Here is a 27,753-nt window from a genome sequence, read left to right on the forward strand (position 1 = left end):
CGACTCGAGACAGTGGCCTCACCCCAGACTTGGTTTTCTTGTCGGAGCACTGGCAATGTGATCTGAGGGGAGAGTTAGACCTGTCCCCATTGTCATGGTCAGATCATGCCCTGGTGGCCTTGAGATTCTCTGGTGCTGCCCCACTTCGCAGGGAGGCAGGACCCATTCGATTGGTCTGCCCCTGGCGACTGATGGACCTGGTAGGGTTTCAGAGAGAGCTAGGGGTTATACCTGAGGATCTACTGTATGGCCCAGCAGAGGCCCTAGCCAGAGCCTGGAATAGGGAGGCGGCCGGGGCCTTGGCCAGGATTGCGCCTTTGCAACATCTCTTGCCTCATCTGACCCAGCACCTCCCATGGTTTATGGAGGCGCTGCAGGTTCTGAAGAGGATCAAGAGACATCTAGAGCACCACTGGAGGAAGACAAGGACCGAATCTGACCAAACACAAGCTAGAGCCGCTATTAAAGCCTACCTTGTGGCAGTAAGAGCAGCAAAACTTCAATATTTCTCTGCTCTTATTACATATGCAGAATGCTGCCTGATGGCCCTGTTTAGGACTACCAGGTCCCTCTTGAGTAAGGGGGATTCAGTGATCCACTTACAGGGCCATGTGGAGGAGTTTTCTGAGCATCTGCAGGATAAAATCGCTCAGATTCATTCTGAGTTGGTCTCTAAGTGTGAGGCACAGTCTGGGGAGATGCCAAGGGGATGTACTTACCCTGTTATCTGGGAACGGTTTGATCCTGTTGGGCCTGCGGAAGTGGACAGGATCCTCTGGACTGCAAATGCAACTACATGCCATCTTGACCCTTGCCTCTCCTGGCTGGTAAAATCAGCCTGGGAGGTGATTTGTGATTGGGTCCAGGTGATGGTTAATACATCCTTGAGGGAGGGGAAGTTGCCGGCTGCCTTCAAGGAGGCACTGGTACACCCTCTCCTCAAGAAGCTGTCCCTGGACCCTACTATACTGGGCAATTTTTGCCCTGACTCCCACCTTCCCTTTTTGGGAAAGGTGGTTGAGAAAGTGGTTGCATTGCAGCTCCAGAGGATTCTGGAGGAAACGGATTATCTGGACCCCTTCCTGTCAGGTTTCAGGCCAGGATATGGGACAGAGGCTGCATTGGTAGCACTTATGAATGATCTCTGGTGAGAGTGGGATGGAGGGAGTGCATCCATCCTGGCTCTTCTTGACTTCTCAGTGGCTTTCTGTCAGGCTCTGCCTGCTACCCAGTAAAAACGCAGACGCTAGTGTAGGCTTAGGTTCTGGTTTTATTTGAGTAACAGTATGCGTGCCCTTTAAGAAAAGCTGAGAGTGAGTGGAGCATGCCGGAACGGGATTTAAATAGCCCGCGCCGGTCAGCACTCCACCCCTTCTTACTTCGGGTGCGCCCCGAGCCCCGTCGGTTCTGTTGCTGTAGGTGAGGGGTCGTGGAGCCCCTCCTGTGCTCCGGACATTTCCTTGATTGCTTCCCTGGCCAGTGATGGTTCATTGCCGGGCGATCAGGTTCGTAATCTCTTTGACAGCTTGGGCACGCCTCGTGGTCTGGTCTTGTCAATTACCTTCTTTGCAACATTGTATCTCTGTCTTCCACGCCTCTGGCTAGAGTTGATACTTTGTTGCCAGCACCTGTTGCTCTCTTTTGTTAGCTAGTTGCCTTTTCCCTTAATCCGCCTGGTACCCATTTCCCTGCATTGTCATGTGAGCCATTGCGATGTCACAAGCATCGCAACAGTGATCATGACATACTGCCCCCAAGGGTACCAAGTGTTTCCACTTTACGAGGTATTGGAGGGAGCCATGCCACTTGCAGGAGTCAAGTACCTCCTTTACTTCAAAGTGTTCCTGCCCATCTATCATCACTGGTGGAGGGGGGGGGCGTGCGTGGGTGCCACTGGGAGGGATCACTTGCCGGCTTGAGTAAGCTGCAGTGAAATACCGGGTGCAGTCTCTTTAAATTATGGGGGAGGTCCAAGTGCACCGTGACTGGGTTCATGATTTGTGTCACCTGGAATGGTCCAATGAACTTGGGGGCCAGCTTCTTCGACGGTTGCGGTGATTTTATGAATTTGGTGGATAGATAGACCATGTCCCCCACCTGAAATGTTGGTTGCTGGCGCCGGTGTTTGTCCGCTTGTAATTTGTACACCGTTTGTGCCTCTTTAAGCACATCCTTGATGACCGGCCAGGAATCTGCGAGTTTCTCACCCCAATCACAGGCGGCCACTGTTGGGGATGGAGGCACTGTTGGGGATGGAGGCTGAGGTAGTTCAGGGATGGGGACGAACTCCCGATCCGACACCACCCCAAAGCGTGTTTTTTCCCATGCTTTGGTGTATCGCGTTGTTGTATGTGACCTCTGAAAATGGGAGGAGGTCCACCCAGTCGTCTTGGTGATAGTTGAAGTAGGAGCAGAGGAATTGCTCCAGTGTGGCATTAAGGATCTCTGTGGATCCGTCCGTCTGGGGATGCCAGGAGGTTGACAGGTGTAATGATTGCCTAATCCCAAATACTCAGTCTCACAAGCTCGGGCTTGTGGTAGGCTTTTCCCGCCGGCTGCTCGAATTGCAACTCTTCTTCCTCCTCTCCGAAGGGTAGGTCTGGAGGGTCCAGTTCCGCGAGGGCTGCCTTCAGTTTTCGCGGTGGAGCAGGAGCAGGCGACTTTACCGTGGGTTTCGTCTGTCGTTCCTCTGGACGGCGTCTCGGGCACGACGTGGCTCGATGCCCCTCTTTCCCACATCTGAGGCACTGACCCTTGGAGAACCGTCGCTCCCTCTCCTCTTCCCAGGTTTTTGGTTTGGGGCGGCTGGCAAGTCCAGATGTGCGCGCTCCTCTAGCAAGACGTGTTTGTCTAAGCTCTTTGGTATGTGCATAGGTTTGTAGGGCATTTTCTGCGCTTCCCGCCAACTGAATCCACCCATATAGCGTTTTGGGATCATCTCTGCCTAGTGCCCATCGAAGGATTTCGGGTTCTAGCCCCTGCTTGAACAATTCGATGATTGTTGGCTCAGACCAGTCTTCCACTTTGCCTGCCAAAGCTTTAAACTCCAACGCATATTTGGCCACTGAGAGGGACCCTTGGTAGAGTTTCCGCAGGTCATTTTTGGCCGTTTCTTGAGCTAGGGGGTCTTCGAAATGCTCCTTAAGTGCCCACAAAAAGTCATCGAAGTCCTCTAACTCATTTGCCTCTGCTTGGCATAGTTGCACATACCAATCCGCTGCCCTTCCTCTCAGCTTGTTGGCAATGAAATTGATCTTGCCATGTTCAGACCGAAAGTTTCGACCCCAATCTTCTATGTAATGTTTGGCATTAGTAATAAAGAAGGAGAGCGTTGTGGGATCCCCATCGAACTTCACTCCAAATGGTGGGAAGGTTCTTGCCGGCTCAGCTGGCTGTGGCGGTGCCGCGAATGTCAGCGTACGCCGAGCCCCCATGGGTGGTCGATCCCTAGGGGGTCTTGCCTCTCGCTCCCCCCCTTGACGTGCTGATCGAGTCTTGCTTCTCCCCCGGGTCGACATGGTACTGTGCCTGGGGTACTGTGACGGCTCTTCTTCCCAATCCTCCGGGGTGGGCTCTGCTTCTCTGGGTAGATCCTCTCTGGGTAGATCCTTGAGGATCGTCACTATTAAATCCATTTTATCTTCCAATGCCCTCATACGGGCCGGAGTGACCGGCTCCTCCTGGGGTTGGTTGGTTACCACCACCCTCGGTGACAAGGGGACTTCGTGCTCCCAGGACAATTGTGGAGACCCCCTCCCCGGTGCTCTTTCCATGACAGTTCTATGTTCACTCCTGAGACTCTCCTGCATGGATATTAGCAGCTCGTCCAATTGGATATCTCGCAACTCCCGACGAGCTGCTCTTTGCGCTCTCGATGTTAGCGCTGGCCGGCTTTTGGCCGCCTCCCGCTCCTCTTCGCTTCCCTCACTTGCGCGAAGTTGAGGTTCTGTCATCGCTAGCGTTCCCTCTTATCCAAGGATTGGATGGGGCTAGCGGCAAATGGATAAAATGATTCTCAGCTTTATGTAATGATTGCCTAATCCCAAATACTCAGTCTCACAAGCTCGGGCTTAAAGATAACTGATTTATTAAAAGGAATAGTACGCAAATACAGAGAAAGCTGAGAATGAGCAAAAGCGCGCCAAATACAAACTTAAAAGCCTTGCTTGCGATCAAGTCCCGCCCCATCGCCCGTCAGGACGCTCCCCCTCCCAGGTGCGAGAATCCGTTAGACGCGCCTGGGAAAGTAACCTTGAACAGGAGCGCAAACCCAAACATGCATTCCAAGCCCTGAAAACAATGAAGGGCAAAGGAATGGAAAAACCCCGGGTGAAGGAACACGGAACAGAAAAAGACATGTGAAACGTTACAATGTTAACCAGACATTGAAATGAGAACATGACAACAGGGCTTGCTGGGTACCTATCAGTTTCAAAAAAGCCCGCCAAAACCTCGAGGTAAATTGTGTGCCCCTATCGGTCACCAAGCGGGAGGGGCAGCTGTGTAGGCGGTACATGTGGACTAGGAACAGTTTCGCCAGCTGTTGGGCTGATGGGATCAAGGCGCAGGGGATAAAATGTGCTTGTTTTGAAAAGTAGTCTTTTACCACCCAAATGACCATTTTCTTTTGGCTGGGCAGTAAGTTGACTATGAAGTCCATTGAGATCTCATCCCAAGGGCGGGAGGGTTCAGCCACAGGTTGCAGCAGCCCCTGGGGTTTGCCAGCCAGTCGCTTAGCCATAGCGCACACTGGGCAGGACGCCACATACGTCTTGGCATCCTTCCTCAGCGAGGGCCACCAAAACTGTCTCAGAGTCAGGTGTAGGGTTTTCAAGAACCTGAAGTGACCAGCCTGTTTGCTGTCATGCGATCTGTTGAGGATCGCCTGCCGTTGTGAGTCGGGTACATATAACCTTCCCTCTGCCCATGCTAGGTCCTGGTCCATAGTGACCTTGTTGGGGTTGGCGAGGAGCCAGGGGTCAGATTTTAATGCCGTTATGAAATCTGCCCGTAGCCCACCTGGCATTTGAGGTTGCCTGCGTCTAGGGGTGGGTTGCGTCATAGTTGTTTGCGAGGGGGGGGCAGGCTGTCCCTGAGCATGACCCCGGGTGACCGCTGCCATACCCAGCTGGGAATCAGAAAGCACCATCCCTACAATGTCGGAGATAGGCTCCGCATCCTGAGGCAGTCAGGAGAGTGCGTCTGCCAGGAAGTTCTTTTTGCCTGTTATGAACTTCAGCTGGAAGTTGAACCAGCTGAAGAACTGAGCCCAACGTATTTGCTTGGGACTGAGGCGCTGGGGTTACGGAGTGCCTCGAGGTTGCGGTGGTCTGTCCAGACCTCAAATGGGCAAGTCGTCCCTTCCAAAAGGTGACACCAAGCCTCCAGTGCTGCTTTAACTGAAAATGCTTCCTTTTCCCACACGTGCCAGCGCCTCTCTGTCTCCGAGAATTTCCTCGAGAGATAGGCGCATGGCTTCAGGATTCCAGTGGAATCCTTTTGCAGCAGGATGGCACCTATTGAGAAGTCAGAGGCGTCCACCTGCACCACAAAAGGCTGTTCGGGGTCCGAATGAGCTAGAATTGGCTCCGCTGTGAACAGCGCTTTTAGCCTGTCAAATGCGGTTTGACAGGCAGGAGTCCAATTAAGTACAGCCCCCGGGTGTTTTACCTTGTGCATCTCCCTGACCCCTTTGGTCTTGAGCAAATCGGTTAAGGGTAGGGCGATTTCCTCGCAAAGGACCTATAGAAATTCGCGAACCCGAGGAAGCTTTGAAGCTGGCACCTGGTGCGTGGGCGTTCCCAGCTCAAGACTGCCTGAACCTTCGTGGGGTCCATCTCTATGCCTTTGTCAGAGATTCTGTACCCTAGGTAGTCCAAGCGTGACTTGTGGAATTCACACTTGGACAGCTTAGCATAGAGTTTGGCTTTCCAGAGCTTAGTGAGGCCTTGCCTCACTAACCTCTCATGTTCCCTCTGTGTCCTTGTGTAGATGAGGACATCATCCAGGTAAACCAGTACGCCCTTGAATAGGTGTTCATGCAGTACCTCGTTGATGAGTTGCATGAAGACCCCCGGGGCCCCCGCAAGACCAAATGGCAGTACCTTGTATTGGAAGGAGCCCAAGGGGCAGTTGAATGCCATTTTCCACTTGTCCCCCTCCCTGATGCGAATTCTGTAATACGCCTCATGGAGGTCGAGTTTGGAAAACACCCTTCCCTTTGACAGGTGCGCTAGCATGTCCTTTACGAGGGGTAGGGGGTATTTGTTGGATAGGGAAGCGGAATTTAATCCATGGTAATTGGTGCATAGTCTCAGGGTGCCGTCCTTCTTTTCCCGAAATAGGGCAGGTGCTCCAACCGGCGAGTTCTCTGGTTCTATGAAGCCTCTGGAGAGGTTTTTGTCCAAGAATTCCCACAGCACCGCTAATTCTCTCTGGGTCATGGGGTAGATCTTGGGCTTGAGTAATGGGACATCTGGGAGCAGTTCAATTGTGCAATCTGTCTTGCGGTGGGGGGGTAATTGGTCCGCCTCCTCTTCTCCGAAGACATCTGCAAAGTCTGCATATTGCTCCGGCAGTCCTTGGGGGGGGGGGGTCGTGGGTATGGTCGACGACTTCTGCCCTCCCCACCGTCGGAGCAGATGGTTTGTCCAGTGTCGGTGCCTGGTAGACCCCATCTTTGAACTTGATGGAGCGTGTCCTCCAGTCTATGTGTGGGTTGTTGCGTGCTAGCCAGGGGATCCCCAGCACTACTATGGGTTTCCCTATCTGGGTTTCCACAAAGTCTATGGATTCCTTGTGGGTGCCCATTGTCAGGGTGACCATTCCGGTCCTCTGGGTGGCCGGTCCCCCCCCCCCCCGGCTGTAGAGCCATCTAGTTGTTGGAATGCCAGTGGTTTAGGGAGGGGGGAACAGGGCAGTTTTAGTGCGGCGACCATGTCCGGGTGGATCAGATTTCTGGAGCACCCAGAATCCACCAGAGCTTCGACTGTAATGGCTCTAGGGCCATAAGAGAGTTTAATTGTCCCTGCCAGGATGGAGCAATCGTCACTCACCCTGGGGTTGTTGCGCCCCTTCTTCACCACCTGCCCAGTGGCACTGCTTAGAGCAGGTGGGGAGCATTTTCCACCAGCTGTTCTTGGGCATCGATCGCATCCCCTGTGAGGTAGGTGTCCGTGTCCTCGGCCAGGGTTGCTAACGCTCCTGTCAGGTGTCTGGGGGGGTTGGATGGCTTGTGCGGCGTCTTCGGTGTGGGTCTGGGTGGGTGATCCATTGTCCTGTTTTTGTAACAGTCCACCGCTCAGTGGCCCATCGTCCCACACCTGGTACACTGCCCACGGGCAAGCCTCCGTTGTTGGTCTGCATGCCAGGTCGGGTCCGACTGTGGGACTGGTCCTCTGGTGCTGGGAGGAATTTTGTCCTCTGCAGTTGCAAGCAGGAATGTGCGCTGAGCGTGCTCCGCTTTTCCAGCTAGGCAAATCCACCCGTGAAGGGAGGCTGGGTCATCCCTGTAGAGTGCCCATTGTAGCACCTCCCGGTTGAGGCCATGCTTGAACATGTCAATCAGGGTGGCCTCAGACCATTCTGTGATTTTGCCTGTGAGGACCCTGAACTCAAGGGTGTAGTCGGCCACCATTTTTCTTCCCTGGCGCAGCGCTTGAAGTGTGCACTTGGCCCTTTCCTTCGCCAGGGGGTCCTCAAAGTAATGCTTCAGCTTGGCTAGGAAGTTGTGGAAATTGGCCAAGGCTGGGGCTCCGGACTCAGACATCTGTATGTACCAGTCCACGGCCCTATCTTGGAGCTTGGTGGCCACTGCCGAGATTTTTGTGGCTTCTGTGCTGAAGTAATGGCCGTATTGGGCCATGCATTTGTTAGGAAGAAGGACAGTTTCGTAAGGTTCCCATCAAATTGTACAGGGAAGTCTTTGGCGAACTTCCCAATTTGCGGGTCCCCTACCTGTGGGTGGTGAGGGATGGCTCCCACTGGCCTGGGGCCATGAAGCCCTGCGACAGAGTCTCGTGCTTGGCCCCTTCCGCTTGGGGTTGTTGGCGGAGTGGGTATGGTGCCTCGATCCCCTCTTGCCCCCTGTGCCGCCTCAGTCTTGGAGCGCTCACCTACGATCATTGCCAGGGACTGGAGCATATGTTCCAGGTCTCGTACCTTGGCTTCCAGGGCCGTGTCCTTGTCTGGCATGCTCCGGTCTGCCGATGTTGGAGACAGGAACAGGTGTTCAAGGTATTGTACCCTGGCTTCCAGGGCCGTGACCCTGTCTGGCATGCCCTGGTCGTCCGACGTCGGTGCTGCCAGATACTGTCCGGTCTGTAGTCTTGCGCCTTCCTGCTCAGGCATTTGGGGGTAGCGGAGCCTCCATGTGGAGTAGGGTGTTCCCATCTAGGGTCCTGCTCCACCGGCCCATGTGAGGAGTTGCTGGTCCCCGACTTCGTCTTCCGTCAGGGCTCTCCCGTCTGGGCTGGAGCTCCAGGTCTGGAACTGGGGTGCGGTGTGGGCAGGGAGGGTGTCCGTGTCCCATTCTGGGTGCGCCGCCTCCAGCAGCTGTCGGGTTGCCTCTGCCTCTTGCAGGCTGTCCTTCACGCCTCTGGTGCGAAGTGCTGGCTCCATTGCTGTCCCCGGTTCCGTTTTCACCAGTCGATCTCTCCCGTGGAAAATTTTCATCCAGTGGAGCTTGGTGACTTTGGTTTGGTGACTCTCAGCTTTATGTCAGGCTCTGCCTTCTACCCAGTAAAAACGCAGACGCTAGTGTAGGCTTAGGTTCTGGTTTTATTTGAGTAACAGTATGCGTGCCCTTTAAGAAAAGCTGAGAGTGAGAGGATTTAAATAGCCTGCGCTGGTCAGCGCTCCACCCCTTCTTACTTCGGGTGTGCCCCGAGCCCTGTTGGTTCTGTTGCTGGTAGGTGAGGGGTCGTGGAGCCCCTCCTATGCTCTGGGTGTTTCCTTAATTGCTTCCCTGGCCGGTGATGGTTTATTGCCGGGTGATCAGGTTCGTAATCTCTTTGACAGCTCGGGCGGGCCTCGTGTTCTGGTCTTGTCAATTACCTTCTTTGCAACATTGTATCTCTCTCTTCTGCACCTCTGGCTAGAGTTGATACTTTGTTGCCAGCACCTGCTGCTCTCTTTTGTTAGCTAGTTGCCTTTTCCCTTAATCCGCCCGGTACCCATTTCCCTGCATTGTCATGCGAGCCGTTGCGATGTCACGAGCATCACAATGGTGATCATGACACTTTCGATACCATGGACCATGGTATCCTTTTGGGTCAGCGCAGGGAGTTGGGGGTGGGTGGCGTAGTCTTACGCTGGTTCATCTCCTTCTTCCAGGGCCAGTTCCAATCAGTGGTGATAGGAGAGGAGAGATCTGCCCCTTCACCCCTCCATTGCGGGGTGCTGCAGGGTTCAGTTCTCTCTCCTCTCCTATTCAACATCTAAATGAAACCACTGGGTGAGATCATCCATCACCACGGGATGAGGTATCATCAATATGCCGATGATACTCAATTATATATCTCCATCCCAGGTGAGGTAAGAGATGTGGTAGCTGCCCTCTCTCAATGCCTGGGGGCTGTGGGGGTCTGGATGGGGAACAACAGGCTTCAACTGAACCTTTGTAATATAGAGTGGCTGTGGGTTGATGGCTCCTCTGTATCTGGGAAGTTACCATCTTTAGTTCTGGATGGAGTTGCACTGCCCCATTCAGACCTGGTCTGTAACTTGGGGGTCCTCCTGGACTCACGACTCCTGCTCGAAGAGCAGGTGGCAGTCGTGGCCAGAAGGGCCTTTGTGCAACTTTGTGTTGTGTGCCAGTTACGCCCTTTCCTGGATCGAGAGGCCCTCCGAACAGTCACTCATGACCTGGTCATCTCCCACATAGACTATTGCAATGTGCTCTACATGGGGCTACCCTTGAAAAGTATCCAGAAGCTTCAACTGGTCCAGAATGTGGCTGCACAAGCAGTTATTGGTGCCCCAAGATCGGCACATGTGAACCACTGCTGCGTGAGCTGCACTGGATGCCAGTCTGTTTCCGGGTCCAATTCATGATGTTGGTTATGACCTTTAAAGCCCTACATGGCATGGGGCCAGGTTACCTGAGGGACCACCTCATCCCCCTAACATCAACCCATCCCACCTGGTCATGCAGAGAGGGCATACTATGAACCCCTCCAGTAAGGGAATTCCACCTGGCAGGGTTCAAGAGGTGGGCCTTCTCTGCAGTGGCACTCACCCTCTGGAACATTCTGCCCCCAGAGGTGAGACAGGCCCCTTCACTCCCGGTCTTCCGGAAGAACCTGAAAACCTGGTTCTGCAGCCTCTCTTGGGGTGGGAGGGGCACCAGTTCATCTTGGGGGTGGCTAGTATCGTAGATCTCTCCCCAACAAATAAGATCTGCACTGCTTAGATTTTATATTTTATATCTATTTTATCTTTTTACTGATCTATTTATATTGTGGTTTATATGTTTTAATTGTGATTTTATTATAAACCACCCAGAGTCCCCTTTTCAGGAGAGATGGGCGGTGATAGAAATTTGAAAAATAAATAAATAACTAAAGCAACTCACTACTACACACTTTCTACAAATTTGCTCCCAGTTTGCTACTAGTGATTTAGCCACTGATCCTCTAGAACTATATAACAGTGCAGAAACTCCAAAATAACTCTTTCGAAATAATACTAAGGTGACATCTACTTCAGCTTTTTTCTTTTATTTTTACGTTTATTCTTACATCATTCTGACTTGTTAGTCTTAACATTTTTTTTATTCCTACTAGTATTTTATCTAAAATTTCTTTTATGTATCTATTTATTGATGTTAATTCTTCTGATCCAGCCTGTCTATGATTATATGTGCCTCATATATTCAAATACATCAATAAAAACAATTAAAAGCAATACAAAATGGCCTTCACCCAAGAAGCAATATTAAAAAGGAGCTTTCAAAACTCGAAAAACAGCACCTATTGAAAACAGTAACAAATGCTACTTTTTTTCTTCAGAATAATGTGAAATAAATTATGCCTAAAAAGAAAAATCAAACAACAGCAACTTCAAAACACACTAAAAAAGAAAAAGAAATATCATTAAAAAGAAAAAAAGAGAGAAAAGAATGAGAAAAAGAGAAAGAGAAAAATAGTTAAAATTCGTATTAAAATGTAATTACAAGTGTTCAACTGTAGAATGGTAATGTTATTTTGAAATATTAATACTTTGAAAAACTTCCTTAAAAGCCAGGAGGAATTGGGCCAAATGATAGTTAATTCTTCTTGTGCCTTCCATTCTTGTTTATCAGTTTAATTTTTTTTAGATCTGCTATATTATATTCATATCTCCAAACACTGAAGAGAATGGAGCCAACAAATAAGAAACTAATGACCCAGAGGGTTTGAGATAACCTCTGTAGACAATTCCTAGCTTTTTATTCTCTTATGATATTGTCAAATCTCAAAGCTTTGGCAAGTCACTAGGGGTGGAAGGAAATTTATCTATCTTCTGGTGGAGAGAACAGTTAAGCAGTTGAACAAAGCAGATCATATTCATTTAGAGGAGAACCCATCAAAAGACTAAGGCACCAGGTTCAGTAACACAGAGTGTGTTTTGCCTAAATGAAGCTCGGCGTTCCCAGGAGGGCAGGTAAAAAACTGCCTCTTTTTAATTCCCCCCACCCCCCGCAACAGTTTATTTTATCTTAACAAGGAACACTTTTTACTTCTTTTCTGATTGCGTGTGTTATGGAGTTTTATGGATTGGAATATGAGTCAGCCAACCTCTTAGCTAATTCTGAGGATCATGATTTTGTTGTCTCATTTCTGCACAATCTAACTTTGAGTGCTGAAAGGAAATAGCAAGTTGCGAGCTAATAAATACACCTCATCCCTGTATTTCGTCTGTGCTTGGGTTCCAACAGCCCATCCTTAATTTCAGACAATCTTCAGGACATCAGGATACAAAGCAGAAAGGAGAAGGAGAAAAGTGCCATCCCTTCTGTTGAGAGACTGCTTGGATGTTGGATTTCCCCAGCTGTTATTATCTCGCTGGCATTAGGCTCTATGAATTATTTTCATTCCAGCCGGTCGAGATAAGAATGACAGCTTGTAAGTAAGAAATTCATTACTCCAGCCAGAGGCCAGCAGTATAAAACAGGCTATAAAACAAAACATTGAGACAATAATTCAATGTATAAGAAAAGAAAGAGTACCAGAAAATTAACTGTGGATTATATGCTATTGATGGAGAGAGGAATGCATTACTAGCTTTTCTGACATCTCCCCAGTAGCTGTGCTGTAGTCTACAGGCTATTGTTCCACCTTGTTTCCCTATCTTACTGGCCATAACAAGCTACCCATCTGCAAGTAAACAGGTGAGAGGGAATTATGGGTGGCTCAGAAAGTGTACTAGCAATGGAGAATACCTCTTTTGCTATAAAAATTAATAATATAGCAGGACATGCCACAATATTTCAACCACCCAAGAGTAGGTATGCTCATCATTGGGGTCTTGGTCTAGGTGCCTTAGAGGAGAGCAGATGGAAGGATGTTCAATCAAGCTTGGGAGAAAGTTAAGCAATGGTTAGGCAGCTTCAAGGCAATAAAATACTTAGCTGGCTGCAGGTTCAGATTCATTCTTCAGAAGTGAACGCTGCTGGAGACTGGATTTAACTCATTTTGCCATTCAGCATCCAGGCTCACTTGATCATAGCCAAAAACTGCCAAAACTCTAGGGAGAGAACATAAGTCATCTTGTCCAATAGAGTCCTTTCTCAGCCTGAATTTACTCCATGAAAATCATTACAGGAATCAGGACCATTGGACAAGATTCAGAGATGAATGGTCTCCAGCCAAGCCCATCTCCACTTTGAGTCAGTGATAGAATGCACTCAGAGAGCTGATATATTGCCCTCAGGAATATGGATTGCACTGTTTCTCAGGGGGAAAAAAGGGAGAATGGACATAACGGAGCTCCATCTAAGAGTCATTTCAGCAATTTCAGCTCAAATAGGTTGGGGGCCCTCCTGCTGCTGCTGCTGCTGCTGCTGCTGTTACTTAAAGCATTTTATCTGCTTGATAATGGTGTCCTGGCTTTTGAAAATCCTTATCTTGAAGATATGGGCAGAAATGTATATCCATCTTCTGCTTAGTCATCAAAGAATTATTATTGATAGAATGCTGAGCAAGGATCCTTTCTCCTGTGAATAACAGTGGGGAAAAAAGCAGGGGAGAAGTTTATGTGAGAAGAGGCAGCACCATCCAAGCCTCCTTAATTAAATCACTACAAGTCTATCTGGGAATTCACCCTTACATTCTGATTCTGTTTATCTACAAATTATTTTATAATTTATCTAGTAAGCTTGGGAACCTTTGTTTTTCAGTCATTTAGCCACTTCTGAGTTTTGTGAAATTATGGAGACCAGGATTGCCTCTTAATGGCTGTTTGAGTTCTTGGAAGCTCCTGCTTGGATCATCAGTAACAGTATCTAGCCATCTTGTCCCCGGTTGTCCTCTTTTTCCATTTCTCCAAGTCTCCTCTGATGTCTCTAGCCTTCATATCCTGTGTCCAAAATATCTAAACTCCAGCTTCATTTTTAGGGCTTCCACTGAGCAACCTGGTTTTACTTCAGACTGCCAAAATTTTGGATGAGTTATTTCCGACCATTGTCTCCAGCATCACCATCCAACAGCATCTATGGTTCTTTGTTCAGCTTTTCTGATGATCCAGCTTTCACAGCCACCTGCTATAAATGGGAAAACCATGGCCATGACAACATGTACCTTTGTGAACAGAGTGATGCCACTGAACTTTTGTTGAGATTTGCCATAGCTTTTTTCTCAAAGAGCAGACATATCTTTATCTGATGGCTACAGTCATGATAGAGAATTGTTGTTTGTCCATTGTTGTTGATGAATACCTCAACACCATTAGTCACTTTAAAACTAAATGTGGTGTGTCCAACGATGACTGGTCAGGCCAATTCAGGCATGGAATGTCCTGGAGCATTTTGGGCAAAGATGTGTACACACTGAAGTTGTTGCACTGATGGCTCTAGACTTGCACAGCTCATGCTTATGTTGTGCTTCCGCAGTGCGCCTTACAGAGTAAGCTTGACAGCCCTTATGGATGAGGCTATGCCAGGTAGAGTGATTTTGTGCCAGCATTTCCCAGGTGGTTGTGTCTATGTCAAGCAACTTCAGGGAGGCCTTTAATATATCTTTGTAATGTTTCTTCCGCCCTCCATGTGAGCATTCTCCAGCCCCCCCAAAAAGAGCTGCTTGGGTATGCGCTCGTCCGGCATGCAGATGAAGTGACATGCCCATTGGGTCTGTGCTCTCATCAGGAGTGTGTGGACTGATGGTAGACTTGCTCTAGAGAGAACTTCAGTGTCTGGTACTTTATCCAGCATTCTGATGCCTAACGGTCTGCAAAGACAAGTCATGTGGAAATGATTAAGCTGTCTTGCTTGCCTTTGCTACACAGTCCACGTTTCACAGGCATACAGAAGGGTAGTGAGTACCACAGCTCTGCAGACCTTCAGTTTGGTTGCTGGACTAATACCTCAATGCCCCCACACAGCAGAGTGCAGTCTGCTGAAAGCAGAACTTGCCTTTGCTATGCTGCAGTTAACTTCCGTATCAATGGTCACTACTCAGGAGAGGGTGCTGCCAAGGTAATTGAACTGGTCCACTGCCTGTAGTTTCTGCCCTTTGATTGTGATTTTGGGTTCTGTGTAAGGTGCATGAGGAGCAGGCTTGTATTTTGAATACTGATGGTGAATCCAAAGTTGTCTCCATAAGTATTTGCATCTCTGGCTCTGAGCCCGCATTCAGGGCGTGTTGTTGTTTATTCATTCAGTTGCTTCCAACTCTTCGTGACTTCATGGACCAGCCCACGCCAGAGCTTCCTGTCAGTCGTCAACACCCTCAGCTCCCCCAGGGTCGAGTCCGTCACCTCTAGAATATCTTCTATCCATCTTGCCCTTGGTCGGCCCCTCTCCCTTTTGCCTTCCACTTTCCCTAGCATCAGCATCTTCTCCAGGGTGTCCTGTCTTCTCATTATGTGGCCAAAATATTTCAGTTTTGCCTTTAATATCATTCCCTCAAGGGAGCAGTCTGGCTTTATTTCCTGGAGAATGGACTGGTTTGATCTTCTCGCAGTCCAAGGCACTCTCAGAATTTTCCTCCAACACCACAGTTCCAAAGCATCGATCTTCCTTCTCTCAGCCTTCCTTATGGTCCAGCTCTGGCAGCCATATGTTACTACGGGGAACACCATTGCTTTAACTATGTGGACCTATGTTGTCAGTGTGATGTCTCTGCTCTTAACTATTTTATTGAGATTTGTCATTGCTCGTCTCCCAAGGATTAAACGTCTTCTGATTTCCTGACTGCATTCAGCATCTTCAGTAATCTTCGCACCTAGAAATACAAAGTCTTTCATTGCCTCTACATTTTCTCCCTCTATTTGCCAGTTATCAATCAAGATGGTTGCCATAATCTTGGTTTTTTTGAGGTTTAGCTGCAAGCCAGCTTTTGCACTTTCTTCTTTCACCTTCATCATAAGGCTCCTCAGCTCCTCTTCACTTTCAGCCATCAAAGTGGTATCATCTGCATATCTGAGATTGTTAATGTTTCTTCCAGAGATTTTGACCCCAGCCTTGGATTCCTCAAGCCCAGCTTGTCGCATGATGTGTTCTGCATACAAGTTGAATAGTAGGGTGAGAGGATACAACCCTGCTGTACTCCTTTCCCAATCTTAAACCAGTCTGTTGTTCTGTGGTCTATTCTTACCGTTGCTATTCAGGGCGTAGTCATAAGCAAAGAGAAAGTCTTTCAGAACAATTTTCTTCACTTTGGTAATAGCTTAAAGTCTCCTACAGTTGAAGATCTTCCCATCCACTCTGTACTCAATCAGCCTCAAGTTCATAGAGAATCACTGAGCTTAGGAAGAGGAAACCTGCTATTGCTTCAGCTTCTTCTCTGCCCATTTATTTATTTATTTGATTTCCATAGCCACCCATCTCAACAAGCAACTCAACACATGACAGACTATGTCCAAAGACATTTGCACAAGATTAGCAATGTCTTTGGACATAGCCTGTCTGTTAACATAAGCTTTTGTGTTCTCTTCTTTCACTGTCAACAATCAGCATATCTGAAGTTTTAATTCCATCATAGCCAATGTGGGAAAATCCCTTTTGATACCCCATATAGACCATGACACAGTTGTCTTCTGATGTTACTATCAGTCAAATAACATTTTTGTAGATTTTGTTATCCCGCCATTATTATTTTTCAAATAAGTTGAGGCAGGGAAGATAACTAATACTCCTTCCTCCTATTTTCCCCATGACAACAACCCTGTGAGGTGAGTTGGGCTGAGAGACAGTGACTGACTGGCCCAAAGTCACCCAGCTCACTTTCATGCCTCAGGCAGGACTAGAACTCACAGTCTCCTGGTTTCTAGCCTTGTGGCTTAACCACTAGGCCATACTGGCTCTCAAACTTTCCATAAGAATCTATCATATTCTGAAGCATTACTGCTACTAAAAAAAGTTACATTATAATTAACTAGGGGATTTTAATTGTGGTATAAGAGCAGGTTGATTCGTCTGTGAGCAGATTAAATAAGCTATAATGTATTTTGTGACTAGGATTAATTTTCTGGCTTTTATGCCCAGGTAAATTCTTTGGGTAACAGAATGTTCGTTAGTCAAGGAGAAGTTTTGGCTTCTACATGACCTCAGAGCTGGGTGGTTACATGTGGGTGCTTAAAATGCCTTTTCATGGATCGAAGACTGATTTGCCCTAGGTTGTCTCACACTCACTGTTCCTCCTTGTTGTATTTTTTTGTGCAGGTAGGAGTCAGGATGGAGGTTGAGAATCTCACCTCGATCAGGGAGTTCCTCTTGTTGGGCCTTTCCACCCACCACAAAACCCGGATGATGCTCTTTGCCACAATCCTCCTCATCTATTCTCTTACCCTTTTGGGGAATCTGGCAGTCATCATGCTGGTACGGGTCAACTCCAGCCTCCACACTCCGATGTACTTCTTTCTGAGCCACCTCTCATTCCTGGAGATCTGCTACACCTCCAGCACTGTGCCCCAAATGTTGGCTCACCTCCTGTCAGGTAATGGAGCCATCTCCTCGACCTGCTGTGCAATCCAGATGTACACAACCATGACCTTCGGTGGCATAGAATGCTTTCTGCTGGCCGTCATGGCCTATGACCGCTACTTGGCCATCTGTCATCCCTTGATCTATGCCATAACTATGGACAAGGGGCGCCAATGGAGGCTGACAACTGCTTCCTGGGCAGTGTGTTTCCTAATTGCAGCTGTGAATATAAGTTTGACTTTTCAGCACTCCTTCTGTGGCCCCAACCATATCAACCACTTTTTCTGTGAGCTGCCTTTGGTAGTGAAGCTTGCATGTGATGACACCCATGTAACAGAAGTTATTCTGTTTTGGACATCGGTGCTGGTTCTCCTTGGTCCCCTTTCAGTTGTCTTGGCCTCCTATGCACTCATCCTGTTCATGGTGTTCCGGATGAGGTCAACTGCTAGATGGCAGAAGGCCTTTTCCACATGTGTCTCCCACTTGGCAGTGGTTACCTTGTTCTATGGCACCCTCATCTTTATGTACCTGAAACCACAGACTGATGCAGCTCCCAATCGGGACAAACAAGTTGCTGTCTTTTACATTGTGGTTACTCCCCTGCTCAACCCTATCATTTATACACTGAGGAACAAGGATATCCACAGGGTGGTGGCCAAAATGCTACAAAGGAGGCTCTGAGGACAAAACAAAACAAAAAACAAAGAAAAAAACAAGAGAGGTATTCCTAATGACTTTAATTGATCTAGTTCAATAGTCTCTACCTGGTATCCTTCAGATGTCTCGAGACCAACTCCCAGACATTCTCAAAAAGTGTGAGGTTTCTCCAGCCTGGGCATAACTCCATGTGCCTCAGGAAAGGATACATCTTCTACACCTGTGGTCTTCTTGGATTGAATCATTCTTTCTGAACAGAAGTTGTACTCGCTTCTACCTTAACACATCGTAGTCCCTCAAGTAACTGGGGAACCTAGGTACAGTATTTTGTGATGATTGCATTTAATGGCCTTCTTGGTCTTATTCCTAGAACAGGCTTAATTCAGCCTCTAACCCAACTGGATATGGTGGCTTGTGGCTCTGGAAGCAGAGCCATAGGAACTGGGTCAGTAGATATCAAGGATTCAGAATCCTCTACTCCTCTCTGGTAGCTGGTATCCCATTAGCTCCTGAACCAGCAAGGCTTCATGGCCTCTTCCCTATCAAGCAGACAACAGGTGTGAGTGAGCCACTGCACCAATCAGGGTTTAGGAAGTGTGTTCTGTGCTGTGAAATATTAGCTGTGAATTTTGTAATGAATGAGTTGCTTTTCCAGATACTCCTTTCTCTTAGAGTGCTAGGTAGTCAAAAAAAAAAAAAATCACTTAGCTGTTTCATACATTCTCACAACAGAATTCAGCAGGTAAAGCGACTTTAATGCTATGCATGACTAACTGTTCTGAGTTAAAGGTAATCTCCTGGGGATTCATGAACTGGTTTAATTACCCCCTTTTTGATGTTTCCACATCACCCTACCCTCCCATTGACCAACAGAGCCTTAGTAAAATTGTACTTTAAAAATAGTGTAGCATAGTATATTGTTTTCAACTATGTTAAAAATAGTCTTATTGTATATACTCACAGATAAGCTGAGAATTTTAGGGGCCAAAATCCAACCAAACAAATTGGGTTCAGCTTATCTGCAGATGGGCTTATCCACAAGTATATAGTGTAATAATTTTTAGATGTGCGTATATTTCCCATGAAAAATGTGAGTCAGCTTATCTGTGGATGGCATGTTTTTCATGGTATCTTGGTTAGAAATTCAAAGGTCTGCTTATCCACAGATGGGCTTATATGCAAGTATATATGGGAAATATGGGTATGAGGTAGGATCACCTAGCCCTGTTGGCCACCTTTACCAGACACTGTACTGCCCCTTCCCTAGGGGATTATCCACTTGGCCACTTTTCTACAACAGTTCCCATTTGGCTCTGTGTGAGCAGGACTGTTGAAGTGATGGTCAAGGAATGCAGCTATGTGGAACATTACTCCACCCCCAAGTCAAGGACTCCAAAGTGACAACCTCCCCCAACTTCATTTTGTTCATTCTTCTGAATATTCTAACCAGACTTGAACTTATTTTTGTTGGATTCCACTATTATAAGTAATCAAAAGAAAAGTTAGCATTGTACTCAGAACTGCTTAGATTATCACATAGTTTAATATATTGCTCAAATTCATTGGCCAGTTACTCATGTCAACATCAGAGAATTCATCTCATTAGACAACCCTCTTCCAGCCTTCCAGATATGGAATGAAAATCTCAACATGCCAGGAATGGTGGAAAAAGCATCAAATCTTTTATCAGGGTGAAAGATTACTTGCCTCAGTTCTGGCAGGTTCTCTTTCCTGAAATGAAGGAACTTTCAAAAAGTTCTAAAACACAATTGTATGCAAAAGGCAGGGCTCTGGTCAGCCACAAAGGGCTTTGAAGGATTCAGGAAAAATATCCTAGACTGAAACTCCAAAGATTAACTCTTCCAAATGAACAAAAGTTGATCTGTTTGATTTGAGGGAAATAAAAAGAATAAGGAATCCAGAAATACTGCTGACCCTCTTGGTCCATCTCCCCAGGCCATATCTGTTGTTATTTCCTGAATTGTTATAACATGACTGGAAATTAGAAAGACCTTACACTATTACTTTAAGTCATGGATTCACCAACATCTTCCCTCTCAGATATTGTACATCTTCAGAGGAGGATCCCAGGAGATGTAATTCAGCAATATATGAAATCTTCCTGGTGTTCAAAGGAGATAAGAGAAATAAAGGAAGTAGAAAATGCTGAGAGGATTCTTTACTTTCTAAGGACTGGACACACCACGCCATATCTGAGGTATGCAAATGCTTTAGTGTGACATACACCTTCCTGAACAACAGGCTATTGCTCTGAGTGAACTCGACCCTTCTAGGATTTGCAAGATGCTGTTGCCACATAAATGCATCTTTAATACTCAGTCCTTTATACTCAGTCTTGTAATACTCAGTCCAAACAAAAGTCTCAGAATCTATAAAGTAGCGTACAACCTTTGCCTTCTTCCAAAGTTTTGCACTAGCTGGGATTTGGTGCTGCCTCAGTGTGGTTGTTCCATTTCTATTTGCTGCCAAACAGGCCAAGCTCCAAGCTTTGCTCTTAAGCAGTGTTGCTTCTGAGCACTCCAGCTGCACTCCCAAGCCAAGCTCCAGGCAGGAATCCTACCAGCATATTGTGCTTACTCTAGCTTGTGGTCCTGGCAGTTGACTGATAGTCCTCTTGCCTGCCTGTAATAGCTGTCAATCTCCAGATGTTGCCTCCGCTTCCCTGTCTGCTTGCTGTTTTCTTATCTCTTTTTCTTCTACATGCACCCCCACACTCTTCTTAGCATTTGCTTTTGTAAGCTAAGGGCCTGGGTGGGCTGAGGCTGCCTCTGGACATTGGCACATCCACAAAAGTGCCAGGGGGTGGCTTAATTAACCAGGCAGCTGGAAAGCTGGAGTGGATGCTTGTGAGTCAATTTGGGAGTAAATGAATGCATGCATGAATGCATGCATGCATGCATCAGTGGGGGCTGGTGGAGCTGGGTGGAGCTCCCTGGAGCAGCCCAGTGGCGAGTGGCACAGTGGCACAGTGTGGCAGCCAAGCAGCATGGCAGATGTCGAGCTGCCCAGAGCAGCAAGGAGCCAAGTGGCAAGGCTGGTGGCAAGCCCCTGGAACAGCCTGGCAGTGGGTGGCCGGCAAGCCCCCCTGGACTGGTGAGCCCCCAGGGCAGCCCAGTGGCAAGTGGCTGAATGGCACTGCGAGTGGTGCCATGAGGAGCCAAGTGGTGCAGCAGATGGCGAGCAACCTGAAGGGCCCCCGTGGCAGGTGGCCAGTGAGCAGCCGAACAACCACAGTGGCGGCACAGTGAGCAGCGAGCAGTGAGTGTCCTGTGGAGAAGCCCATGGAGGGCCCTGGGATGTGGTGAGCAGTGTGGTTGTTTGGCGCAATGCGAGTGGCCCAAGGAAAGGCCTGAGGAGACTTCTGGGCTGTGGCAAGTGGTGCAGTAAGGACTAGGCTGTAGTGAGCAGCACAGTGAGCAAAATGGACTATGGAGAGGCCTGGCTAGAGAGGGCAGAGTTGTGCTGGTCTCCCTCTTGTGTTGTGAGTGGGGCATTCCCTCCCTGGGGTGAGACAGGGAGGGGAGTCCAAGGGTGGATGTGTGAGTGCATGTGAGGACGCTTGCTCCTTGACTGAGAATCAAGGAGGGAGAAGTGGGTGGAGTGCCCCCTGCCAACTAGTGAGAGAGGCCATTGAAGGGGGCACAGTGGATGTGGGGGTGATGGTTGGGTTACAATAGCACTGAGAGCAGAAGCTGAAGTGCTAGGGAGCCCACCCCCCCCCCTGTGGTTTATTGATGCATGACTGGATGGAGGGACCACTAACCAGAGAACCAGAGGTCCACTATTAAGGCCTATCTTGTGGCAGTAAGAGCAGCGAAACATCAATATTTCTTACTTCATCTGCAGAATGCCACCCAGCGGCCCTGTTTAAGATCACTCAGTTCCTTTGGGGAAAAGGAGCCCATTGACCCACCTACAGAGCTTTGCTGAGGAGTTTCCTGAACATCTGGAGGATAAAATCGATTGGACCCATTCCAAGTTGGATTCCAAGCATGTGGCATGGCCTGTGGAGATGCTTGGGGACTTACCCTGTTATGAGGGAACGGTTTGATCCTCTTGGGCCTAAGGAAGTGGACAGGGTCCTCTGCACTGTAAATGCTACCAGTAGATCCATGTCCCTCCTGGCTGGTGAAGGCAGCTCAGGAAGTGATGTATGGGTGTGTCCAGGCGATGGTGAATTCATCCTTGAGAGAGGCAGTGTTCCCAGCTGCCTTGAAAGGTGCACTGGTGCACCCCCTCCTCAAGAAACCATTGCTGGATCCCACTGTACTAGACAACTTTTGTTCTGTCTCCCACCTCCCCTTTTTAGGGAGGGTGGTTGAGAAAGAGGTGGCACTGCAGCTTCAGAGGATCTGGATGAAACGGATAATCTGGACCCTTTTCACCTGGGTCTCAGGCCCAGATATGGGATGGAAAGAGCATTGGTCACACTTTTGGATGATTTCTGGTGGGAGCAGGATGGGGACAGTGCACCCATCCTTGCTCTTCTTGACAACTCAGCTGTTTTCTATACCATTGACCATGGTATCTTTTGGGACATCTTAGGTTTGGGACATCTTAGGATGTTCTGTGCTGGTTCACCTCCTTCCTCCGGGGCCAGTCCCAATCAGTGTTGATAGGGAGCAAGAGATCCGGCCGGTGGCCCCCCCTTTGTGGGGTGCCACAGGATTTGGTACTCTCCCTGTTCCTTTTCAACTTCTACATGAAACCACTGGGTGAGATCATCTGCCACCATGGAATGAGGTATCATCAATATGCAGATGATACCCAATTATACATCTCCATCCCGGGTGAGGTAAGTGATGCGGTGACTGCCCTTTTTCGGTGCCTGGAGGATTTAGGGATCTGGATGGGGAACAACAGGCTTCAGCTGAACCCTGGTAAGATGGAATGGCTGTGGGTGGAGGGCTCCTCTGTATCTGGGAGTTTACCATCGTTGGTTTGGGATGGGGTTGCACTGCTCCAGACAGACCTGGTGTGGAATCTGGGGGTGTGAAAAGATGGCCATATAAGATAAAGCTGCTGATTTGCCTGGGGGGAAGCTTGCCACCTGAAAGGTTTTAGTTTCTGTTTTAGCCCAGCAGCAGCTCATTCTCTGTCCTGACTAGCAGGAACTACGCTAAGACGAGGAATAAGTTTCTAGTGTTTTATTACTGCTGCAGTAGACAGAAAATCCTACCAAATTGAAGAAGCATGGGAAAACCCAGACAGATAAACCCCAAAAGTCAAGGCGGGTCTGTTCTGATTCTCTTTGAATGACAGCTCAAACTCTCTCTACTATGCATGCATTTTCCCCCCTGGATAGGGGCCCCCTCCTGCTCACCATCAGTACTCATGACATTCTCCCAGCTCTGTGTGTGAATGCATGAGCTTGTAAATATGTTTATGCAAGAAGCTTTTTGTGCCTATCCAGAATTTCTGGATATGGAAACCTGCTTATGTTTTATGCTTTCTGTAAATTCATTTATTTTTATAGAAATGCCTGGTGTGTGTTGTTTCTGATCTCTTGGACCAAACTCTTTCCAGCACTCTGCCACATGTCTCACCCCATTACATCAAAACATCCCACCTGATCAGGCAGAGAGGCCATGTTACGGACCCCATCCATGAAAGAATGTTGATTGGCAGGGCCCAGGAAGAGACCCTTCTCTGATATTGCCCCCACCCTATGGAACACTCTTCCCCAGAGGTGAAGCAGGCCCCCATTATCCTGGCCTTCCAGAAAGGGGTGAAGACCTGGCTCTGCCATCTTGCGTGGGGTGTGAAAGGGTATCCAATTCTGAGGGTGGTTAGTGCCCTGAAGCTGCTCCCATAAATTAAATTAAGAACTTTTTAACATCTATATCTCGGATTATATTTTTTTTTTATTTAAGAACATTGTTCTTATTGTACTTCCCTGCTCATGCTGTGTCTCCAGTTTCTGCCCAGTGGCTTTGTTCAGTGGCACCCAGACTGTTGGGAAAGGGCAGGAGAGTTCACAGCTCTTTTCCGTGAGTTCCTCTGCACATAAAATCAATCCTAGTCCTTCCACTCCAGATGCCAATTGGGCAAAGAGGCATGTGAGGTGAGTCCCGTGACATCTTAGAACATAAGTTGGGATTCTTTGGAATCTGGGATGTACACAACATGATCTGTAGCAGGAGCTCTGCCATCTCTAGGATAGATCCTTACCCAAGTATGCCTGTTTTGGGCATCACAGTGTGTATATGTTGCTAGATCCAGGAGAAGGGTAATGCCTCTCTTGGATCTAGCAACATATGAGATGACATCCTGCTGTACATCATGATTCACCTCCCTGATCCATATCTTCTGTAATTGCCATAGCTCTGTTAGTGCCTTCTCCATAGTCCAGCATTTACCATTTTGCATAGAATCCACCAACAGTATTATTCAGGTTTCTAACCTACCCTAATGCCATTTTTTTAAATTAAAATTGCAGAGGTTTAGGGGCAAAACTGAAAATTTTATTTGGAATTTGAATGTTTGAATATGCTTTTACCAATCCAATCTTAATGGCCTATGACAAGGTAATGGTTGGAATACATGCCTCCTCTGTTGAAATCATACTGTGTGAGCAAGCAATAAATAAAGGGATAGAGGCATAGATCTCAATCAATTTAAAAAAAAAAGACTGGTCAACACAAATGAAATAGATGATATGTAAATGGCAATACAATACTTTTACATATAAACTGAGAATGAAACCTGAATATTTGAAAGGGCTTAATTCTAGGTAAGTGATACTGGATTAGAAATTTACATGATTCTGTTTTCCTATAGATAATCTGAAATAAAGAGACATATAATTCTATGTTTTTCTGTGCTTTTCTCTTCTTAGCTGTTCTTTCTTGTTTAGGGCAGGCCTCAGCACAATGATGTAGCATTTAGGGAAGAAAATACAAATCAGTAACCCAACACTGGAAGCTATAATGGAGAAGATCTCCACAGCAACCATATACTTCCCCTTTGTACTCAGGTATGTTGGAACAAAGGACACCCAAACACTGCAGAAGACCAACATGCTGAAGGTGATAAACTTGGCTTCGTTGAAAACATCAGGCAATTTTCTCGCTAGAAAAGCCACCGTGAAGCTAACAAAGGCAAGGAGGCCCATATAGCCCAAGACACAGTAGAATGTGAAGGCAGATCCTTCATTACATTCCAGAAAGATTTCTCCTTCCACTGACTTTGTGTCAGCATCTGGGAATGGGGGAGAGGTTGTCAACCACATCACACAAATAATACCTTGAATAAAGCAACAGCCCAAAACAATGAAAATAGCAAGTCTTTTCCCCACCCATTTGGACATCTTAGACCCAGGCTTGGTGGCCATGAAAGCCAGAACCACAATGATGGTTTTGGCCAACACACAAGAAATGGCCACAGAGAAGATGATACCAAAGGCAGTTTGACGAAGGAGACAGGTCACCTTGCCTGGTTTTCCAAGGAATAACAAAGAACAAAGAAAAGACAACAGGAGAGCAACAAGGAGAGCGTAGGTGAGATTCCGGTTGTTGGCTTTGACTATGGGAGTGTCCTGATGCTTAATAAAGATCCCAAGGGTTCCAATGGTGATCAAAGAAAAGAAAAGAGCAGAACTGGCCAAAACGATCCCCAAAGTTTCTTCATACATCAAAAATGTTGCAATCTTTGGAAGACACAAATTGTGGTTCATGTTTGCGTACTGATCTTCTGGACACAGAAAACAATCATCCATGTCTGGAAAATAAATGAACAATTTACCAAAGGCATTGAACTAATCAATACTGATTACTACATGTAAAGAAAAAAAGACCTCTTGTTTAACATGTGAAAATTAAATACATCGGTAGTCTTCCAATCAAGTTTTATTTGAAACACCCTTTGCTCCAAGACACACTACTTGGTATCACTGTTGAAATCCATTCAATAAACTGAAAGGTGGTCAATTTCCAATGTTTTACTACATTCTTCGATCACATGGAACCACTAATCTAGAGCATTATTCTAAAATTTCCATTGCGGCTCTGGCTCACCATTTGATTTTGGTATATTTTCTAGTATCCATCAATCAAATCCTTATTACAGTCAAAGACCAGCATAAGGAAGGTGGCGTACAGTCAGTTAAAAGCACAGAAGATACTTTAAAATCTGATATAAAAAGTTAAACACAGATGTCTAGAGGAAAAGAAAGGAAAAAATCTAGAGAGAGGGATAGGAGCATTAGATGGGTATAGAGGAGCATAAAGGTTATTATATCTGAAAATACAGTATGCTAGTATGATAAAATAAATGCTCATATATGGCATTGGTCATCATCTGGCGAATTTTAAGCGCAGCTGTGCGAAAGCTGGCAACGTTGTATGTTGTAGCAGGGTTCGTATCTGACAGCAGCACGGAGGTGTAAAATTGTCCTGGGCGCCCTGGATATTTGTACAGTAATGGTAGGATGAGGCTAGTGTGAATGTCTCTGTAATACAGGCACTGGAGGAGCACAAGTTCTGTTGTTTCTGTGTGACCAAAGTCACAGGGGCATTGTCTCTCCAGGTAGGGAATCTTCCTGTATCAGACTTCAAGGACAGCTGAGGGGAGGGCGTGACATCGAGCCAGAGTAAAGGCCCTCCTGTAAGCACTGGCACATTCAAGCATTCATTCAATGACAGTCAGGAGACCAGGCTCTTTCTACTGCTTCAATGAAGTGAAATGACCGGCACAAGAAGAAAGCTTTGAATGCCCAATTCTGGCTCAAACTAACATTTAAAACTACATTCTCTAAATTGCCCTCTACCCCTCTTCCCAATAAAGCATGCCACCCCTCTCCCCATGCCAGTTGGCCCTTCTGATGTTTCCTGCTTTCATGGCCTTGGGGTGGTTGATGCAATAAGCCCTTAGCCATAACAATTCAGTTCACACTCCAATCTGGCACCCCCTCACATCTGGCAACACGAAGTCTCTTCACACCGGTGAGAGAAAGATGGAAGATGCTCTGATAAGAGGGTTCTGTGAACCTTTGATCAGAGAGTCTGACACCTCCGATGGCTAGGTCCTTCAAATTCCATTAAATATGTCATAGGGGATGCAGGATACCTGTTGTTGTGATCCACAGTTTGATTTAGGTATATTTTCTAGGATAACATATGCAAAAACTCACCTTCCTGGTTAGAAATCTTCCCATGTGGACATTGAAGACAATGATAGCAACAAAATGGCTTCCCTTCTATCTTGCTCCTGCTATAACCTGAATGGCATTTGCTATTACACAAAGATAGAGGCTGTACCTGTTCATGAAGGAAAGGAGAGAATGCTTTGCTTCTGACAAATTTGTACTTAGTGGTTGCGCAGCACTAAGGAATGTCGTCATGCTTTGCTTCTTTTGCACGTTGTTAGCTTTTGTTTTTGTTTAATCATGAGAGAGAAGGTGATTTCAATTGGAGAAAATGCTAAGCTCTACAACCATTGAGTTATATGTAGTATTAAATAATGATTATAAGGTAGGTAGGTAGGTAGGTCTGTTTGAAAGATAGACCTGTATTAACTATGGTTTTTCTACAAAATCCAAAATGTCTGCAATATCCTTGGCACATCCTTCTTTTTGCACATCTGGGTGGTTCTTACTGAATGGGAAAACATATTCCTTTATATCAAGTATGCCAAGAATCATCAGCTCGCTTTCTTAAATACCACCATCCCTCCATTCACACATCTAACCTAGAAGACACCCAAGTGTTCATAAGGTGGAGTGACTTTGCAAGTGTCCCGAGAGTGTATGGAGAGCATTTAGGAATCTTGGAGTATTTAAAATATTCTGTACCTGAATGTAATTGCTGTGTGAGATTTTTGGATTTAAGGGAACTCCATGAATGGCAGAAAGATATTTGATTACAAGCCAAAATGGAACCGGCCCATACCTGGTTAAACCTCTCTGGCCATACAATATCATCCTCTTCAATGGTGAACAGTGCTTCTTGGGAACCCAT

General features: G+C 47.1%; 2 protein-coding genes across 2 annotated transcripts; one reads left to right on the forward strand and one right to left on the reverse strand.

Annotated features, from left to right (window-relative positions):
• Window positions 1-16,870: 16,870 nt before the first annotated feature.
• On the forward strand, window positions 16,871-17,800 carry LOC134496901 (olfactory receptor 5AP2-like). Its single transcript, XM_063302617.1, has one exon. It carries the CDS (start codon window positions 16,871-16,873, stop codon window positions 17,798-17,800), a length of 930 nt encoding a protein of 309 aa, XP_063158687.1.
• A 6,805-nt stretch (window positions 17,801-24,605) lies between these two features.
• LOC134496902 (vomeronasal type-2 receptor 26-like) lies at window positions 24,606-27,753 on the reverse strand. Its single transcript, XM_063302618.1, has 3 exons — window positions 27,685-27,753; window positions 26,928-27,054; window positions 24,606-25,516 (listed from the first exon to the last, which is right to left on the reverse strand). Exons 1-3 carry the CDS (start codon window positions 27,751-27,753, stop codon window positions 24,606-24,608), a joined length of 1,107 nt encoding a protein of 368 aa, XP_063158688.1.

Source organism: Candoia aspera, chromosome 4 (assembly GCF_035149785.1).
Source record: "Candoia aspera isolate rCanAsp1 chromosome 4, rCanAsp1.hap2, whole genome shotgun sequence".
Taxonomy (NCBI): Eukaryota; Metazoa; Chordata; class Lepidosauria; order Squamata; family Boidae; genus Candoia; species Candoia aspera.

Coding starts and splice junctions, on each gene's coding strand:
- LOC134496901 (XM_063302617.1), top strand. CDS start 16,871: ATGGAGGTTGAGAATCTCACCTCGATCAGGGAGTTCCTCTTGTTGGGC.
- LOC134496902 (XM_063302618.1), bottom strand. CDS start 27,753: ATGGGTTCCCAAGAAGCACTGTTCACCATTGAAGAGGATGATATTGTA. Junction 27,055..27,684: donor GGCCAGAGAGGTTTAACCAG/GTATGGGCCGGT, acceptor CTTCATGAACAG/GTACAGCCTCTATCTTTGTG. Junction 25,517..26,927: donor GAAGATTTCTAACCAGGAAG/GTGAGTTTTTGC, acceptor TTTATTTTCCAG/ACATGGATGATTGTTTTCTG.